Consider the following 21,900-nt stretch of genomic DNA (forward strand, 5'->3'; position numbering starts at 1 on the left):
GTCCGAATAGCTCTTTTTGTTGTAGGCTCCCATTAAAAACAATGTGAGGATGTGAGGAGCCCTCACACGGGTGACGTCATCGTCTGCGACTTCCGGTAAAGGCAGGGCTTTTCTCATAGCGACCAAAAGTTGCGAACTTTATCGTTGATGTTCTTTACTAAATCCTTTCAGCAAAAATACAGCAATATCGCGAAATGATCAAGTATGACACATAGAATGGACCTGCTATCCCTGTTTAAATAAGAAAATCTCATTTCAGTAGGCCTTTAAGAGTGAAAGGGATCATTTCGGAAAAAAAACAGTCGGTTTGTATATGTCGACATATGTAGCAATATTGTATTATTATGTGAAAATCAATAAAACCAACAAAGTGGAAACCGGAAAATAATTACAGTTTGCCTTCCGGTTATGTCGACAATTCTCGGTGTGTCGAGTTTCACTTTATTTTGAAATCCAGCAATAGTTCAGGAGTGCATCATTTGGCCACTGGATGGCACTGTTGACTGACCTCTCTCTCTGCAACCAAAGGGCTGTTCACATGCTCACTGATACATGAGGAGATATTCCCCACTGATAGGAAGGTGGAGTCATGTCTACTTTTGCTTAGAAAGCACTTACGGCTGACGTGAACACAAAATCATTGTGGAGATTATTGGTAATCAATTTCCTCTTGCTTGACTCATTTTCACCATTTAAATGCATGTTGGCACTATTTTGATGGCAGTTTTAAGAAAGTGTCTTTGGCTACGTCAACTCTGCAGCGTGTGATGCGTAGTTTGTTTGTTTTTTGTAAAAGTTGATCTTATGTTGTCCTCTAAGTCTAAATGAAAGGAATGGGTTCTAAGGGTAACCCGCACGCACAAAACCTGACGTCACGCATACGCTGCAGTGTCTTTACAGAAGTAAACATTGCTCTGATTGTCCGAGGTTACAGCTCTGGTGCGATTGATAGATAGAATAGAATGGACTTTAATGTCATTATATTTGCATATAACAAAATTAAAGACTCCAACTTAAGGTGCGTAGTGGGAACAAATATGGGGTGAAATAAATAACACAATTGAAATAAACATACTACCATCCAATAAAAATGATAAGCAATCCTGTACAATATACAAAACACTATAGAAATACAAAATACTTTACAATATACAGAACAAGACAAGAGTACCGAAGTAATAAATAACAATCAGTGTCGGACGTATTGCACTCGAAGGGTAGTATTGCACAGTAGGGTATTAGGGCATGATATTGTATAGGGGTGAATTATTATTATTATAAGTTAGAGTTGGGAAAGAAGCTGTCTCTGAGCCTGTTTGTTCTGGCTCTGATGCGCTTGCCTGATGGTAGCAGGTTGAACAGGTGGAAGCCAGGGTGTGTGTTGTCCTTGGTAATGATTTTTGCTCTGTAGGCAACGGGAGCTGTGTAAATCCTTCAGGGAGGGCAGGGGACAGCCGATTATTTTTTGTGCAGACTTTCATGACCCTCTGAATCGCCTGTTTGTCTGCTTCAGTGCAGCTGGCGTACCACACTGTTATGCAGTACGTCAGCAGGCTCTTGACAGCCGAGCGGTAGAAGGTCACCATCAGCTGTCTCTCCAGTCTGCTCTACCTCAGCACCCTCAGGAAGTGGAGTCTCCGCTGGGCCTTCCGGATGACCGCAGTTGTATTTTGGGTCCAGGACAGGTCAGGAGTTATGAGGGTGCTGAGGAACTTGATGGAGTTGACTCTCTCCACTTCCTCGCCGTTGATGTAGAGGGTGGCGGGGTCTGCAGTGTTTTTCCTGAAGTCAAACATGAGTTCCTTGGTTTTTGTGGTGTTCAGTGCCAAATTATTCACTGAACACCACGTTGATAGTTTCAGGACTTCATCTCTGTATGCAGACTCATTCTTTGAAGGCAAAAATTGCGTATGAATGCTGAAAAGCCGAACTGAAATGCTAGCCAGCTCGTGTTAACAAAATAAGAGGTGGATACCTGCAAAATTACCAACCAAAAAAGCTAGCATGCTAATAGTAAACATGCGTGAAGTAATAGAATATTTAATTCTTGAGGTTTTTTCGTTGTTTCTTCCTAAATGTATTGTACATACATAACATAGTTCTCTTCATAAATAACATAAAAGTGTTTTACACCAACGAAAATCTGAATTATATCACACATTTAATACAAGAAGAAAACAGTGCAAATCAACATGAGACATGGGAGAAAAGACTGATGAGTTCTGTATTTGTCTCAGGCTTACACCTGCAAAATTAGACACAATCCTAGCATGCTGATATTAGCACACTAACACCAATGTTATCATGATGGAAATTATCATTAGCGAGGATATTTTTGACTTTGGAACATTTATATATTCATTATGTAGAGCAGGGATTGTCAAACTTTAGTGGTACATGGTCTCCAGTTAGTGGTACGCCAAAAAATCTATTAAATATTGTAGTTTTAGTACAGTGTTTTATTTTCTTATATCCAAACACAGTTTACTGTTCAAGATATGTGTAATATTACGGTGGTCAAAATAATAAATTTACTTAAATAAAGCCTCTGCCTTGTTTTTACTTAACACTCGGGCCTACTATGTTACTGTAATTTGTTGTTGGCCATCCTGCTGGTACTTGGGGAGTCAGGTTTTTCCTGAGGTGGTATTTAAAAATATACAGTTATGAATAAGTGTTATCAGATATTTTAAGACTCAAAACAAGTTGTATGTTTTGATGGTTGCAAAATGTGGCTGAATTAGTTGAAAGAAAACAGGGTGGAAACGGTGTGTATGAGTGAGAATTTTTGGAAATTTGAGAAAAAAATGTTTGAATCGGTTGAGAAATGTAAAAAATGATTCAGAATACTAAAGCATTCACATAATTATGGAAACATGCTATTCATTGCATATTTTTTCCATACTATAGCCCATACTTGCCAACCGTGAGACCTCGGATCTCGGGGGACGAGGGGGCGTGGACGGGGGTGGGGCGGAGGCGTGGCTGGGGCGGGGTGTGTGGTTAAGAGGGGAGGAGTATATTTACAGCTACAATTCACCAACTTGAGTATTTCATATATATATATATATGTGAAATACTTTAAGTGAATTCTAGCTATATATATTTATTTTATTATATATATATAAATAAAAGAAATAGTTGAATTTCAGGCGGCACCTATCAAATACACAGTAATAAAAACAGTTGTTCTACGAACTGTACTGTGCTTGCTGGTTACTAAAAAAAACACTTACCTTTCACTATTTGAGTAACCTTTGTTCTGCCATTTGCGTACTGGCGAGCGATCTCCGAATCTGGGAACATATCCTTCACGGATTTGTTGTGGACATCCGCAAAAGAGAACGGGATGTTGCTACCAGCTATCAGCATAGCTGTCTTTGTCTCAGCATAATTTACAGCATCGGGTCTCCATTTTGGGAGGTGGCCCATAATACTGGGTTGTGAACGATGCTGCGGACGCTTTTCGCTGACCGTTCATGACTGAATATATCCGTTCGGCCACCGTGTTCAATTGAGAAGTCTGTTCTACAAAATTGACAGGCAACATACCCCTTCCCCTTCGAACTCTCCTGGATAAACAGAAATTTTTGTTTCCATTCGTTTTGGAACTTGCAAGCGTATTTCTTCATTTTGCTCGTCGACGGCGTCGCCATGGCTGTAACTTCCTCGTTCTTCTGCTTCGTCTCCTTCTTTGTGCAGTTTTTTATAAAAATCCGTAGCTGTTGTAACGTGATTGGGCAGGCAAGCTGTTTATATGGTGGGAAAGCGGACGTGAAAACAGGCTGTCCCCACTCAGGTTTTCATTTAGCTGGAGGGGGCGTGGCCTCCAGCTCCGGCTGAATTTCGGGAGATTTTCGGGAGAAAATTTCTTCCGGGAGGTTCTCGGGAGAGGCGCTGAATTTCGGGAGTCTCCCGGAAAATCCGGGAGAGTTGGCGAGTATGCCAGGTATACTATTGAGTTGGAAATAACAGCAAAACTACATCAAAATAGTTCAACTTGCAGGAATACTTGAGTCCCAAATAGTGCTGAAGATTATAAAACATTTGCGTCATATTGATGTGTTTACTGTAAAATTGCTTTGCGGTGCTGTTATTACGCTTGTCTGCCTGCCCTCATGGTGACCTACACGGACACAACGTTTTAGCGGATTACATAATACTTGCAATGTGTCTGTAAACAGCTCGTCAGGCTGAGTAAATCCATCGCTTTGGTGTGTTTTATCACCATGGCAGGAAAATGTCAGCAAGCAAACAGGGAGACAATAAATGGAGGAGACTCGCTGACACACACGTGCAGTGACAGTGCAACCAGTCGCTCGTCTGGCTGCACCTGAGCATCCTTCTGCTCTCAGCTGTCAGTCTGTCCATCTTTCTACCTCTGATGTATGACATGGATGCGACTTCATTGTCCAACAAAATTATATTTTCAGTACAAACCCGTCCAACAACAGATGTGCTTCAAGGGTGCAAAAAGGGTGCATATTTTCCCAAAAGTTGTTTGTATTCAGACAAGGCATGCGCAAAAATAGCTTTCGTAGGTAACTGGAATGCTCACAAAACTGTGATGGCATTCTCACTTCCCACTTTGAGGTAAAAATCAATGCAGCATTATATGTTTGCTGTATTTGTTGTATTTATTTATATGATGGGTGATACTTGATTGATTGATTGATACTTTTATTAGTAGATTGCACAGTACAGTACATATTCCGTACAATTGACCACTAAATGGTAACACCCGAATAAGTTTTTCAACTTGTTTAAGTCGGGGTCCACGTTAATCAATTCATGGTACAAATATATACTATCAACATAATACAGTCATCACACAAGTTAATCATCATAGTATATACATTGAATTATTTACATTATTTACAATCCGGGGGGTGGGTGGGGAGCTTTGGTTGATATCAGAACTTCAGTCATCAACAATTGCATCAACAGAGAAATGTGGACATTGAAACAGTGTAGGTTTTACTTAGTAGGATATGTACAGCCAGCAGAGAACATAGTGAGTTCAGATAGCATAAGAACAAGTATATACATTAGAAGTAGATTTGAGTTGTTTATAATCCGGGGAGATGGGATGTGAATGGAGGAGGGTATTAGTAAAGTGTTGAAGTTGCCTGGAGGTGTTGTTTTAGAGCGGTTTTGAAGGAATATAGAGATGCACTTACTTTTATACCTGTTGGGAGTGCATTCCACATTGATGTGGCATAGAAAGAGAATGAGTTAAGACCTTTGTTAGATCGAAATCTGGGTTTAACGTGGTTTGTGGAGCTCCCCCTGGTGTTGTGGTTATGGCGGTCATTTACGGTAAGGAAGTAGTTTGACATGTACTTCGGTATCAAGGAGGTGTAGCGGATTTTATAGACTAGGCTCAGTGCAAGTTGTTTTACTCTGTCCTCCACCCTGAGCCAGCCCACTTTGGAGAAGTGGGTTGGATTGAGGTGTGATCTGGGGTGGAGGTCTAAAAGTAACCGGATTAGCTTATTCTGGGATGTTTGGAGTCTAGATTTGAGACAGTAGTACCTCAATTTACGAGTAATTGGTTCTGTAACACAGCTCGCACCTCAAAAATCTCAAGTCACTCATTGAAATGCATTAAAACAATTTAAACGGTGCTTGCCCGTCTACCCAGAACGCCACAATTTTTTATATTTTAAAAATAAACACCAACGTTAAGATTAGAAACATCATATATAAACATTACAATAAAATGTAGTACAAACAAGTAGAGTAGTGTTATAAGTAATGTAATAGTGTACAGCAGGGGTCACCAACCTTTTTGAAACCAAGAGCTACTTCTTGGGTACTAATTAATGCGAAGGGCTACCAGTTTGATACACACTTAAATAAATTGTCAGAAATAGCCAATTTGCTCAATTTATTTAATAAATCTATATACATATATATTAAAAAAATGGGTATTTCTGTCTGTCATTCCGTCGTACATTTTTTTTTCCTTTTACAGAAGGTTTTTTGTAGGGAATAAATGATGAAAAAAACATTTAATTGAACGGTTTAAAAGAGGAGAAAACACAAAAAAAAAATGAAAATTAAATTTTGAAACACAGTTTATCTTCAATTTCGACTCTTTAAAATTCAAAATTCAACCCAAAAAAATTAAGAGAAAAACTAGCTAATTCGAATCTTTTTGAAAAAATTAAAAAAAGGATTTGTGGAACATCATTAGTAATTTTTCCTGATTAAGATTAATTTTAGAATTTGGATGACATGTTTTAAATAAGTTAAAATCCAATCTGCACTTTGTTAGAATATATAACACATTGGACCAAGCTATATTTCTAACAAAGACAAATCATTATTTCATCTAGATTTTCCAGAACCAACGTTTTAAATGAAATCCAAAAGACTTTGAATTAAGATTTAAATTTGATTCTACAGATTTTCTAGATTTGCCGGAATATTTTTTATTTTATTTTAATCATAATAAGTTTGAAGAAACATTTCACAAATTTTCTTCGTCGAAAAAACAGAAGCTAAAATGAAGAATTCTATTAAAATGTATTTATTATTCTTTACAATAAAAATTACTTGAACATTGATTTAAATTGTCAGGAAAGAAGAGGAAGGAATTTAAAAGGTAAAAAGGTATATGTGTTTAAAAATCCTAAAATAATTTTGAAGGTTGTATTTTTTTCTGTAAAATTGTCTTTCTTAAAGTTATAAGAAGCAAAGTAAAAAAATAAATGAATTCATTTAAACAAGTGAAGACCAAGTCTTTAAAATATTTGCTTGGATTTTCAAATTCTATTTGAGTTTTGTCTCTCTTAGAATTAAAAATGTCAAGCAAAGCGAGACCAGCTTGGTAGTAAATAAATAAAATTTAAAAAATAGAGGCAGCTCACTGGTAAGTGCTGCTATTTGAGCTATTTTTAAAACAGGCCAGCAGGCGACTCATCTGGTCCTTACGGGCTACCTGGTGCCCGCGGGCACCGCGTTGGTGACCCCTGGTGTACAGTATTTACCTTGTAGAGTAGACTTGTACAGTATTTACTTCCAGCTGCTTCTCCGTCAAAGACAGCATCATCAGCTTTGCCATATTTTCACGGATAAAAGTCTGCCGTTTATATAATTTTTCATGGTTAGCGTTATCGACTCATACTTCAGCATAATGCAGAAACATAATGCTTCGCCCTAACTGCTTCATCAAGTCAGCCAGCTACACGCTCAGTCGTGTTGCTGATCATTTGTTTTCTTTTATCTAATAATCATCCACTTCTTCTTCTCAACACGGTCCTTCACACCCACTTTCTTCCTTGCCAGTCTTAGAAAACCAAAAGTCATATCCGTCTCTAGCTTTCGCTAATGCACGGATCTTACGGGATTCCCTGTGCCAACAAGTATGGATAAAAACCACCTGCCTTGAGTCTAAAAATCCCTCATTATCCATTCTCTTTATGTTTCTGGTGATATTCACAAGTCAATGTGTAAGCAATGGTTATTTTCCCTTATGTCGACATGGGTTGTCAGCCAATCCAAGATATGTCCCCTGTTGTTTATTCATGTTTGACCAACACAGAAAGAGATATAACATGAACAATGACACATTCTTGTCTTTGCATTCATGTTAGAATTTCTTAGACTGATCGCTCAGTTTGTGTGTTGTGCGTCTCCCGTGTTTGTTTAGCTAATTATGTGTGCATGAAGATGGTGGTAGTATATCAGAGCTAATGGAGTGTGATTCTCCGCAACGTGAGCTGATTCAACGCGACAGATTTACCAGAGGCTTCCTCTCCATCCCCCATAACTCACTATCCCGTCGTCCTGCCATCTTGTAACGAGCACAGGACATGCACAGCGTCTTGCACGGAGAGCCCCGCTACAAGGTGCGGCGTCCTGCCGTGACAGATGGACGCATGAAAACACTTTTCACTTCCTGCTCTTTTGACCTGGAAAACGTAGCGAAGAATTAGAACACACTGGGAAGACAGTCAGACATAACCGTACTGTCCTTGCTGTGTACTCCTAAAGGAACAGTCAAGGGTACAGATGTATGTGTTTGTGGTCGGGGGCGGGGGTGGGGGGGTTTTCTGTGCTCCACAAACAGACGTGAAGGGAAAGTGAAGAATAAAAAGGGTGGGGGCTTCCTCACCCCATCGTGATGGGTGGGATTTGGGAGTTGGAAGTAACCAGTTGGCAGCCACAACTGGGTCACATGACCAGCTCTGCAATCAGTGTGTGTGAAGCACACAGAGAGAGAGAGAGAGAGAGGCAGGGAGAGAAGCGCACATTCCATCCAGCATCAGTGTGTATATGAGACTCACGGAACATCAAGAGCTCACCTGAGTAACTGAACTGGAGGAAATATCAGCACCAGACGGATAAAAACAACGAGAGGAAAAGTTAAATCTCCGGAGACCCAAGACGAGATGTCGTCTCTCTCAGATCAGACGCCCGGCTCTCCTTTCCCCGAGTACAGTGAGCTGTGTAAGGTGGCTTCCCTGCCGCCATCGGCGCCGACTCAGACTTGGGATTGGCAGTGTCGCCCAGCCGTGGACGTGAGCACCGCAAGTGGACCCCTGGCACCTACCGGCCTCGGTGGCGAAGACAAGCTGTCCTTTTTTGAGCAGACGGGAAGAGTCGATGTGGATGTTGAAGTGAAGATACCCGGTGGTGTTGTAACCATGCCTGTAAGCACCTCCCTAGGGGACACATCCCTGGGCAGTGCAGGAGAGAGCCCAGAGAGTCTCCGGTCCTTCTCCCCTTTCTTATCCCCAGCTTCACCTGGAAGTCTTCTCCCCACTCCTGCACTGGAATGCGGGGTCACCAGTAGGGTCTCTGTGTCACCAGGTCCTCAGTCTCCAGCTGTCCGCACCAACACTGTGCCTCCACACTCAAAGGGAGTCCTCTCAATCGAGACGTCTACTCTCGGTGGATATACATCACCTGAATCTTGGAACAACTCCATAGTTGCAGAATCCAGTCCAAAGGTCGCCATGCCTCAAGTGCCCCCTAGTTACTGCACTACAGGAGGTAGCAATGGTGACTACTTCAAGAGGAACGACGAGAATGCGATCCAAGCCGAGACGAGCCTCGGGAAGCAGCAGTTACCTGTGCGCTCCTCAGGGGAAAGTAGCGAAGAGGAAGAAAGTGAAGCCGGCGAGGAGGACTTAGAGCCGTGTTTCATGGGCAGAGCTCAACTGCAGAGGAAGGTGATGCGACGTGCAATGTCCGACTGTTCCCACCTGTCAGTGCCAACCAGTCTAGAGCTGCCTGATAAATACCCAGGCGAAGAAGGCTTAGGATTGGACCAGCAAGTGTCACTGTCAAGTGGGTCTCGCCGGGCCCAGCATTGCATGCAGCGCTCGCTTACAGTTGCAGAAGATCAGGACCACGCTCCGATACCAACGCTCTCGGCAGCCGGCACCACGCACATCGACCTGAGGCAAACCCCCCCAGAACCTGTCCTGAACCTCTACCCTTTCTCACCACAGAAGGACGGCAATGCGTCTTCCACTCTCTCCTCCTTAGCCCGCATGGCAGGCTTTCGGATGGAAAAGGAACAAGGTGACATCCTGCTTCCGGTACCTCCCAGTTCCAAAAGCTTTACCAGCATGGACTTTAGTGCTGCTCTCTCGTTTGGCTCAGAGACCAAAGGTGATGGTTTTGGTCACGTCCAGCCGAGTACAAATAAAGACTTGGATGATATTAGAGTGAATACAAGACCTACCTTTGGTGCAAATGTAGACTCTGAAGTGGGCAAGAAATCAGCTGTAGGGTCGGATTTCCATGGCGATGGTGTAGAGTCCTTGAACAAGCTCGGTGTGAACTCAACAAACCCTTTCTTCTCAGTTGGTGGTAGGTGATGTTCAATTTGCTCTTACTGTCTTTTTGAAATGTTTCATCTTCTTCACCAGTCAGAGCTTTGAAATATGAAATGTTAGGTAAATATGAACATGCCGTAAATACTTGATTGGGTTTGATGGAGTCAGTCTGGTGATGGTCTTGGTTAAGTAAAGGCAACAATTCATTTTCTGTGTGCACCAAGGGATTTAAATTCTAGTAGAAGGATGTTTGTCCAATAGTTTAAAAAAAAATGTTTTAGATTGTAGGAGTCTTGAAAGATGTCAGAGTATGAGTGAAACTGAGAGGTGGGAAACATCACTAATCTAAACAAGAATTAATGTAAGGCTCAAAGGGGTTTGAGCTTTAGCAAACCTAAATAAACATTAATTTGTTTTACAACGAGCGGAGGAAAATGGAAAATGACACATTTTTAAAACATCACGCTAAACAGGATGGTTTGGAGGGGTAGGAGTGAGTCAGTGTAGCGTATAGCTTGACATGTTAGCATACAGGCGTAATTGATTCCCCTGTTATAATACTAATAATGGATTGGATTTATATCGCGCTTTTCTATTGGTAGTTACTCAAAGCGCTCACAGAGAAGTGGGAACCCAGCATTCATTCACACCTGGTGGTGGTAAGCTACATCTGTAGCCACAGCTGCCCTGGGCTAGACTGACGGAAGCGTGGCTGCCAGTTTGCGCCTACGGCCCCTCCGACCACCGCCTATCATTCATTCATCATTCATTCACCAGTGTGAGCGCCACCGGGGGCAAAGGGTGAAGTGACACAACGGCAGCGATTTTTGGATGTTAATAGGTGGGAAGCGTACCTGCAACCCTTAGGTTTTTGGCACGACCGCTCTACCCACTACGCCATGCCGCCCCCTGTTGGTGGTCTGTACTAATTATAAAAAGGTTTAGAATAGTTGCCGATATCTGACCTCGAGATGGTCTTATATATTATAATTATATATAATTATCACAAAATATTTAGTCATTTTACAATTAAAAAAAAGAAATAAAAATGAATAACATTAACTAAAAATGATTTGGGATACAATATTATATTATTTATTCAGTGGTATCTCAAGATATGAGTGTACTTATTTTTATAAGGCAGCTCGTACCTTGAAAAACATTTACTGTGAAACAAGGGTTGCATATTGAAATCAGTTAAAAACAAGTTTTGGGGTGTTTGGCCCTCCTAAAACATAATGATTTTAACCTGTAACATGCCTTTTTAGAAATAAAAATAAAACTCTTCTTGATAATAAATATTGTATGAAAATCTATACAATAGATGGTAGTATTTAGTACGATAGTATTTTCATGAAGTAATGTAATAATAATTTTACCTCGGAGAGTTAAAATCTACGTTCAATCACAGCATCAGCAGCTTCTCCATATTTTTATGGATAAATGTCTTACTGTTTTAATATTATTTTAACATTCTTTTTCCCAGCACTCTTTCACACTCACTTGCTTCCATCCCATGCTTGGATTGACAAAGTTTTGTCCATCCTGAGTTATAAACTAATGCGAGGGAGTAAGAGCAGGTGTTTTGGTTGTATTTTACGGGGTTGTATCCTAAAGCATAACAATTGGCCGAGAGACAGCTCATATCTTAAAAAAAACTCACATGCGGTAAAGGCACCACTTGATTTATTAAAAAGTCCTGATTTTTTTTTTATAGTTTACAGTAAAGTACAACATAATCAACATGGCACATAGAAATATATTGTAGTTGTCAATCAACTTACTTCATGCTTGCATCCTCATGAAATATTTGTTCTTAAATTGAATCAACCAACAAAGAATTCAAATTATAATAATGGATTAGATTTATATAGCGCTTTTCTAGACACTCAAAGCACTGCTCAAATACCACATGGTGGTGGTAAGCTACCTTACAAGCTGCTTTGGGGTAGACTGACGGAAGCGTGGCTGCCAGTTTGCGCCTGCGGCCCCTTCAACCAACACCCATCATTCATTCACCAGTGTGAGCGACACTGGGAGCAAGGGTGAAGTGTCCTTCACATTTAAAGTTAGAATACTACAGATTGATTGCAATAAATAACGTGCTTGCGTAATTCAAATTGGATGAAATAAAAACCCAATATTTTGACACAAATGCAATTTTACTGTCGGAAGTTTTATGTTTTACTTTTTAGATGAAAATAGCACTTTAGATCCATTTCAGTCTGGATACAAAGCTTTGCACAGTACTGAATCTGCACTTTTAAAGGTTTTTAATGACTTGCTTTTAATGTCTGATTCTGGCAGCTCTGCCATTTTAGTGCTTTTAGATCTTACAGCTGCCTTTGACACAGTCGACCACACAATTCTTTTAGACCGCCTGAGAGACTGTGTGGGTGTCAGGGGGACTGCGTTAGCGTGGTTCAGATCTTACCTGTCTGAGAGGTCCTTCTCTGTCAGGTTGGGGGACGCCACCTCCTCTTCTGCCCCGCTTTACTGTGGTGTCCCCCAGGGATCTATTTTAGGCCCCATCCTGTTCGCTCTTTATCTCCTCCCTCTTGGACAGATTTTTAAGAAACATGGAGTGTTTTATCACTTTTATGCAGATGACTGCCAAATTTATATGCCGATTTCAAAAAGCCACGGCCCCCTGACACCTCTTCTTAACTGTCTATGTGACGTCAAGGCTTGGTTAGCTCAGAATTTTTTAATAATGAATGATTCATAGACAGACAACATTCCTGCGCGCGCTCTGAGGTCCGAGAGCCAGTTCCAGCTCGTGGTGCCCAAGACCAGACTTAAGACCAGGGGAGACAGGGCCTTCTCTGTGGTCGGCCCTAAGCTCTGGAACACTCTGCCGCTCCATGTTCAAACTGCTTCCACAGTGGAGTGTTTTAAGTCTCGTCTTAAGACCCACTTTTATTCTTTGGCTTTTAACACTACGTGAGTTGTGTGGTCCTCTGTTCTCTGTTGTCCTCTGTGTTTTTTATACACGTTGATTTCTATTTTACTGTTTTAATTGATTTTACCCTTTAAAATAGTTTTTAATCATATTTGTTTTTATATTGTTTTTATTGGTTTTATATTTATTATTTTTTTATTCAGTCATTGGTGGAGCATAATATATGTATATATATATATATATATATATATATATATATATATATATATATATATATATATATATATATATATATATATATATACTTTTTTTAAATTCTATTTTATTTATTTATTTATTTATTTTTTACAATTATTTTTAACATGGCTGTGCAGCACTTTGGAAACGTTATTGTTGTTTAAATGTGCTATATAAATAAAGTGGATTGGATTGGATTGGATTACTTTAATATATGTCATTTATTTCTTTAAACTTAGTTTTATCTAAAGTACAGTCAGAGGGTTTTTTTTATAGTGGAATTTTTCACAGAGCACACCAGTCAGGGTCTCCTCCAGAGTCTCCATGATTAATTGACGTATTGAAAAGGCATTGAGCAGCATTGGTCGATCATGTACAGATGCTGATCTGATCTCCACCAAGAACTAAGTCACTTTGTGCGTGGGGATACAATAATATGATTTCACTCAAATGGAATCAAAGGAAAATGTGAATTTTTAACATTACATTTGATATAAAGCTGTACTAGTTACTGTCTCACAACTTAACTCATCACAAACAGGGTTATGTTTTATAAGTGTGTATTAAGTTTATTGAACGTATGAATGTGAGAGTGATGGGATCTTGTCTAGTAGTGTCCTTCAGTAGCATCCTGTGTAATAGTCTGGTAGTTTCCATCTTGAATTGTGGTTCTTAGGAGTGTACCTTCCATGTTTTGGTTGGATGGATGATATTAATATTGGACGTACAGATTTTTGGGAGCAACTATTTGCCTTTTTCAATTTTAGTCCACTCTTGACTATGCTACAGTAGGGAAGGGATTCCGGGGTGGATCTTGCATGAAAGGAAGGTGGGGGGGTTAATCATTTTGCCATGCAATCCGGTGAAAATTATGGAAATGCGGCACTCTACGAGAGTGCAACCCCCATAATTTGTCGGTTCATGTGTCAGGTATACCACACGTAATGGGACCATATGAATCAATGTACAGTGGGGCAAAAAAGTATTTAGTCAGCCACCAATTGTACAAGTTCTCCCACTTAAAATGATGACAGTGGTCTGTAATTTTCATCATAGGTACACTTCAACTGTGAGAGACAGAATGTGAAAAAAAAATCCAGGAATTCACATTGTAGGAATTTTAAAGAATTTATTTGTAAATTATGGTGGAAAATAAGTATTTGGTCAACCATTCAAAGCTCTCATTGATAGGTTTTGGCTCAAAATCCCACAATACATAGCCCCATTCATTCTTTCCTTAACACGGATCAATCGTCCTGTCCCCTTAGCAGAAAAACAGCCCCAAAGCATGATGTTTCCACCCCCATGCTTCACAGTAGGTATGGTGTTCTTGTGATACAACTCAGTATTCTTCTTCCTCCAAACACGACGAGTTGAGTTTATACCAACAAGTTCTATTTTGGTTTCATCTGACCACATGACATTCTCCCAATCCTCTGCTGTATCATCCATGTATCCATTTTGGTATAAACTCAACTTGTCGTGTTTGGAGGAAGAAGAATACTGAGTTGCATCTCAAGAACACCATACCTACTGTGAAGCATGGGGGTGGAGACATCATGCTTTGGGGCTGTTTTTCTGCTAAGGGGACAGGACGATTGATCCGTGTTAAGGAAAGAATGAATGGGGCCATGTATCGTGAGATTTTGAGCCAAAATCTCCTTCCCTCAATGAGAGCTTTGAATGGTTGACCAAATACTTATTTTCCACCATAATTTACAAATAAATTCTTTAAAATTCCTACAATGTGAATTCCTGGATTTTTTTTTTCCCATTCTGTCTCTCACAGTTGAAGTGTACCTATGATGAAAATTACAGACCTCTGTTATCATTTTAAGTGGGAGAACTTGCACAATCAGTGGCTGACTAAATGCATTTTTGCCCCTCTGTATGTGTCCACAAATATTGCACAAACCAAAAACTGTTCAGTTAGTCTAAGACGACGAATAGTTATCTAAAATGAGGGCAAACTTGTTTGGTAAAGCATTGCTGGGTTTGTTTACTTCCAGAAGAGTTTTATGGCAGAAATGGGGCAAAGCAAGAGTGTTTGGACTAGATTTACTCAACCTGACATGAGGTCATCATGACCTGAGGTGTGATGATGCAGATGTTTCATTTACTGAGTCAACATAAGTCATTTGTTTATGTCGTGCTGCGTGGCAGGATATATTATCGTCCACCGTGTTTGCATATTTTAATATTGCTAACTGAATGAGAACAATACTAAACACTTTCAAAATACAATGTGCAGTGGGGGGGTTATTATAAATCTTGTTAGTTGCAGTTAATCACATCGTTATGCAAAATAATTCAAGTACTAATAATTCAAAATTAAAGCAGAATCTGTTTAAGTTGACCTTGTTTGTGTGGACCAACTCGTCAAGCCCTGGGGCCTCGTGTAGAGAGAGTTGTGCGGGTTTCCTACTAAAAATAGTTAGTTAAAATCTAGAAAATGTCGTACGCATGTAAAAATTCAGATGTATTAAAGTGTCCGTACACACAAATCCAAGGACATTCTTTTGTTACATCGCAATCTACTTGGAATTGATCCCAGTTGTCTGCGTGGCTTGACATGCCCCGATCCCTTATAAATATGCAAATCATATTAAAAGTAACCATGGGACTGAAAAGAGGGTTGAAATATATCTGCTACGGGAACTAAAAACTAAAAAAAAAAAAAAAGGAAGAAATGGTCAGGTATCAGGGAAAAAGCTGAAGAAGAAGATCGTCAAAACGGACGAGTGTTTGAAAAGCTAGTCACTGCTACTGTCCTCTTTCTCCGTCACTGGAGCGTGTTTGTCCCTCACCAGTCCGGAAGCCCGTTGTGACAGCAGTAGGAGGCAAAATGATTGCCTATATAAATTAATTGATGTCCTAGTATGATAAATGAGGATGTTATAACATCCATCCATCTTCTTTCGCTTATCCGAGGTCGGGTCGCGGGGGCAGCAGCCTAAGCAGGGAAGCCCAGACTTCCCACTCCCCAGCCATTTCGTCTAGCTCTTCCCGGGGGATCCCGAGGCGTTCCCAGGCCAGCCTGGAGACATAGTCTTCCCAATGTGTCCTGGGTCTTCCTCGTGGCCTCCTATCGGTTGGACGTGCCCTAAACACCTCCATAGGGAGGCGTTCGGGTGGCATTCTGATCAGATGCCCGAACCACCTCATCTGGCTCCTCTCGATGTGGAGGAGCAGCAGCTTTACTTTGAGTTCCTCCCGGATGACAGAGCTTCTCACCCTATCTCTAAGGGAGAGCCCCGCCACCCGGCGGAGGAAACTAATTTCGGCCGCTTGTACCCGTGATCTTATCCTTTCGGTCATGACCCAAAGCTCATGACCATAGGTCTCCCGTCCAAAGGCAAAACCCAGTAACTCAATTTTGGTCAAAACTGAGCTGATAATAATTTTGGAGTTCCTAGGTGATATGCTTTACATTAGTGTATGCGATATTGTAATTTGTTCCGTAAGTAAGCTGTTACGCGCATGGCAGGACCTAGCAACTACCACATAACCGCGTGGATACAACAGAAAAACCTAGTATCTCAAGGGACCAATCGGACCTTCTTTGTCAGTCGCCTTATTGTCTTTAATGAGACATTTGCAGGAATGGGGGCCGACGGTCAACCTGATTATGTGATATTATGGCACGAGGGGATATTTGGAAGATTGGCCCAGGACGTTGCAAGCACCTTCATTAAATGTATTTTACTTGATTCTTCCCCTTGCATACTCTTTTGGGCAGATAACTGTGGAGGTCAAAATAAAAACTGGACGCTGCACACGGCTCTTGCCCAATGTGCCAACGCAGAATGGGGCCCACCCGAGATTGTGATAAAATATCTGGAGAAAGGGCACACGTTCATGAGAGCAGATTCAACCCATGGTTCAATCGGCAAGAAAATGAAAGCTCAAGAAAACATCTATACGTTTGATGACTTTGTAGATCTTTGTAAGACAGCATCAAGATAGATTGGTTTTCCTTTGTTTTCTCAAAATCAGCTAGAAGTGAGTTACTAGGTTTTGCGTTTGGACAAGAGAGAGGTGAGGACGGGAACGTAGATCGACCGGTAAATTGAGAGCTTTGCCTTCCGGCTCAGCTCCTCCTTCACCACAACGGATCGATACAACGTCCGCATTCCTGAAGACGCCGCACCGATCCGCCTGTCGATCTCACGATCCACTCTTCCCTCACTCGTGAACAAGACTCCTAGGTACTTGAACTCCTCCACTTGGGGAAGTGTCTCCTCCCCAACCCGGAGATGGCACTCCACCTTTTTCCGGGAGAGAACCATGGACTCGGACTTGGAGGTGCTGATCCTCATTCCGGTCGCTTCACACTCTGCTGCAAACGGCTGCAGAAGTTATAACATGAAACACTAAAATACATTGGCTAAAATGTACATTTTGTGTCCTTGCCTCAATCGTTTTTACATTTTTGAAATCAAACGTTGCTGAGTATGAATATCATATGTCTCTGATGGACACATCAATCAGTCTGAGGAGTAAAATGTGGCACTTTTTTATGTGAACTGTTACTCGGCATCACCTCTGTGCCTCGTTTAAGTGTACCCAAGCCTGTAATGTGCGTACTTCAGCTATGGAGGTGGAGTGAGGCAGCGCTCATTTCCATCTCAACGTCAGTCTTGATACATCTCCACTTTGCTGTGAAAATGAGTATACGAAAACATTTTTGTGGGCACGCAAGCTTCTTACATGAGGCCCCTGGTCGGTTCTTCTTATTACTGGAAAGTGGCCACTTAAGTCGACGTTGACGGGAAGTCTGTAATGAATGCGGATGAACAAACGATAATGGAATTATAACAGTGTAGCATCACTCTGCTTCACAAACACACTTAATACGTAGCAGAAATGATCCGTGATGCACTTTGGCCAAATTGGCACTATATTTAGTGAGTAAAGGTTCATATTAGGGACGGCGTGGCGCAGTGGGAGAGTGGCCGTGCGCAACCCCAGGGGCCCTGGTTCAATTCCCACCTAGTACCAACCTCGTCACGTCCGTTGTGTCCTGAGCAAGACACTTCACCCTTGCTCCTGATGGGTGCTGGTTGGCGCCTTGCATGGCAGCTCCCTCCATCAGTGTGTGAATGTGTGTGTGAATGGGTAAATGTGGAAGTAATGTCAAAGCGCTTTGAGTACCTTGAAGGTAGAAAAGCGCTATACAAGTACAACCCATTTATTTATTTATTAAAAGTGACAGAGTGACATTCATTTATTCGCTGACGGTGGCAGAGGGGTTAGTGTGTCTGCTTCATAATACGAAGGTCCTGCAGTCCTGGGTTCAATTCCAGGCTGAGGATCTTTCTGTGTGGAGTTTGCATGTTCTCCCCGTGAATGCGTGGGTTCCCTCCGGGTACTCCGGCTTCCTCCCACCTCCAAAGACATGCACCTGGGGATAGGTTGATTGGCAACACTAAATTGGCCATAGTGTGTGAATGTTGTCTGTCTATCTGTGTTGGCCCTGCGATGAGATGGTGACTTGTCCAGGGTGTAACCCGCCTTCCGCCCGATTGTAGCTGAGATAGGCGCCAGCGCCCCCCGCGACCCCAAAAGGGAATAAGCAGTAGAAAATGGATGGATGGAATACAATCTGTCATGAAAGTATTCACCACACGAGTGAGAGCAGAGATCCGCCACCACAAGCCCAGGAAGTGTGCAAGCCAACCTTATTTACTTCCATAAGTGCTAATAAACACTTTTCTGTTGTTTTGGCAACACTTTGAACACCAGTGCTCGATGCAAGAGACGTACTTGATAACAAGACTGCATTATATTGTAATATATTGTGGTCATGAACCATAAACTTTTTTTTTTTTGTGTTTGTTTCTTGTGAATTTAGACATCAAGGTCAAGTCAGACAAAAAGGAGGAAAAGCCGGATGTGGGTGAAACTGAGCAGAAGAGCGTGAAGGTTGAATGTGCAGTCAGTGAAGCAGCAACTAAGATGGAGATTGACAAAGAAAAACAAAACAAATTGTGGAATGAACCTGAAAATCTGCATGAGAAGGAGAAGAAGGAGGCAGAGAAGTTTTTAAACGAAGCTAAATGTGAGGAAGAGAAGGGAAAAGAATCAGAAAAGTTTCCTAATGAAAAAGTGAAAGTGAAAGAGGAACAAGAGAAGGTTGAAGAAAAGACAAATCAGTCTGAGAAGGAAAAAATATTGCAGCAGAAAACGGAAGAGAAAAGTCAGAAAGTGGAAGAAAGTGCAGCCAACAAGAAGACAACCACAATTTTTGATGAGGTGGAAACGTTGACGGCAAAGAAAGATGAGAGCGTTGAAAAGAAAATGTCAGAAAAGGATGAAAAAACACAAAAAGTGAGCAAAGATCAACATGTTGGAGACAAAGTGGAAACACCGGAGAAGCAGGTGACGTCTGTTAAGATCCACGCCGCTCCTGAAAAGACAGAGAAGATGTCTGACGTGATGACGGACATGTGGGAAGCTTCTAAACCTTCAGTTGTTGTGGAGAAAGTGAGGATAGAAGAAGAAGAAGTGAAGATAGTCAGTGGGAAAACAGTAGAGGTGAATCAGATCGTCCAGAAAGAAGAGCCGAGAGACAAAATTAAGATTGTGGAGGAGGAGGACAAGAAAGACGACAAGAAGGACGAGAAGGAGGACAAGAAAGACGACAAGAAAGATGTCACAAAGGACGAGAAGAAAGACGATAAGGAGGACAAGAAAGACGAGAAGGATGAGAAGAAAGACGTCAAGAAGGATCAGAAGAAAGACGAGAAGAAGGAAAAAGCAGTGAAGACAGAAGGAGTCGACAAAGCCAAGAAAACAAAAACTTTCACTAACGGGAGCAGTGGAACAAGCAAAGAATCAACAAGTGCCGACAAAAAGACCAAGGTAAGATTTACAAAGTATGAACTTGAACTGTAAGTTGTCAAAAGTAGGATGGAGTACATTACATACTGCAATGTTGTTTATCGGCCGATATCAGTAGCAAACCGATACCAACCTTCCTGTCTGTTTTCTAATCCTACAAATCCCATTTCAATATGATTTGGGAGATTGTGTTAGACGTAAATATAAACGGAATACAATGATTTGCAAATCATTTTCAACCCATATTCAGTTGAATATGCTACAAAGACAACATATTTGATGTTCAAACTGATAAACATATATATTTTTTTGCAAATCATTAACTTTAGAATTTGATGCCAGCAACACATGACAAAGAAGTTGGGAAAGGTGGCAATAAATACTGGTAAAGTTAAGGAATGCTCATCAAACACTTGTTAGGAACATCCCACAGGTGTGCAGGGTAATTGGGAACAGGTGGGTGCCATGATTGGGTATAAAAGCAGCTTCCATGAAATGCTGAGTAATTCACAAACAAGGATGGGGTGAGGGTCACCAATTTGTAAGCAAATTGTCGAACAGTTTTAGAACAACATTTCTCAACGAGCTATTCCAAGGAATTTAGGGATTTTACCATCTACGGTCTGTAAAATCATCAAAAGGTTCAGACAATCTGGAGAAATCACTGCACGTAAGCGATGATATTACAGACCTTTGATCCCTCAGACGGTACTGCATCAAAAGCAACATCAGTGTGTAAAGGATATCACCACATGGGCTCAGGAACACTTTATAAAACCACTGTCAGTAACTACAGTTGGTCGCTACATCAATCAATCAATCAATGTTTACTTATATAGCCCTAAATCACTAGTGTCTCAAAGGGCTGCACAAACCACTACGACATCCTCGGTAGGCCCACATAAGGGTAAGGAAAACTCACACCCAGTGGGACATCGGTGACAATAATGACCCAGTGGGACGTCGGTGACAATGATGACTATGAGAACCTTGGAGAGGAGGAAAGCAATGGATGTCGAGCGGGTCTAACATGATACTGTGAAAGTTCAATCCATAATGGATCCAACACAGTCGCGAGAGTCCAGTCCAAAGCGGATCCAACACAGCAGCGAGAGTCCCGTTCACAGCGGACCCAGCAGGAAACCATCCCAAGCGGAGGCGGATCAGCAGCGCAGAGATGTCCCCAGCCAATACACAGGCAAGCAATACATGGCCACTGGATCGGACCGGACCCCCTCCACAAGGGAGAGTGGGACATAGAAGAAAAAGAAAAGAAACGGCAGATCAACTGGTCCAAAAAGGGAGTCTATTTAAAGGCTAGAGTATACAAATGAGTTTTAAGGTGAGACTTAAATGCTTCTACTGAGGTGGCATCTCGAACTGTTACCGGGAGGGCATTCCAGAGTACTGGAGCCCGAACGGAAAACGCTCAATAGCCCGCAGACTTTTTTGGGGCTTTGGGAATCACTAATAAGCCGGAGTCCTTTGAACGCAGATTTCTTGCCGGGACATATGGTACAATACAATCGGCAAGATAGGATGGAGCTAGACCGTGTAGTATTTTATACGTAAGTAGTAAAACCTTAAAGTCACATCTTAAGTGCACAGGAAGCCAGTGCAGGTGAGCCAGTACAGGCGTAATGTGATCAAACTTTCTTGTTCTTGTAAAAAGTCACATCTGTAAGTGCAATTAAAACTCTACTATGCAAAGCGAAAGCCATTTATCCAACAACACCAAGGAACGCCGCCGGCTTCTCTGGGCCCGAGCTCAGCTAAGATAGACTGATGCAAAGGTGTGCTGTGGTCTGACGAGTTCACATTTCAAATTATATTTCGAAACAGAGGACGTGGTGTGCTCCAGAACAGAGAGGAAAACAACCATTCGGATTGTTATCGGCGCAAAGTTCAAAAGCCAGCATCTGTGATGGTACGGGGGTGTATTAATGCCCAAGGCATGGGTAACTTACACATCTGTGAAGGCACCATTAATGCTGAATTGTCCATACAGGTTTTGGAAAAACATATGTTGTCATCCAAGCAACGTTATCATGGACGCCCCTGCTTATTTCAGCAAGACAATGCCAAGCCACGTGTTACAACAGCGTGGTTTCGTAGTAAAAGAGT

General features: G+C 41.5%; 1 protein-coding gene across 6 annotated transcripts in view; it reads left to right on the plus strand.

The window, feature by feature from the left end:
- The window catches only part of LOC133569658 (microtubule-associated protein 4), a 237,986-nt gene that overhangs the window by 172,111 nt on the left and 43,975 nt on the right, over positions 1-21,900 (plus strand). For 5 of the 6 annotated variants that reach the window (XM_061922162.1, XM_061922163.1, XM_061922166.1 and 2 more), the window contains one exon: positions 18,788-19,797. In XM_061922162.1, coding sequence (XP_061778146.1) covers positions 18,788-19,797 — 1,010 coding nt within the window. Of the gene's footprint in view, positions 1-8,289; positions 9,829-18,787; positions 19,798-21,900 lie in introns of those variants that run through there. The other variant, XM_061922167.1, reaches the window with a different exon arrangement.

The sequence above is a fragment of the Nerophis ophidion genome, linkage group LG15 (genome assembly GCF_033978795.1).
Source record: "Nerophis ophidion isolate RoL-2023_Sa linkage group LG15, RoL_Noph_v1.0, whole genome shotgun sequence".
Classification (NCBI taxonomy): Eukaryota; Metazoa; Chordata; class Actinopteri; order Syngnathiformes; family Syngnathidae; genus Nerophis; species Nerophis ophidion.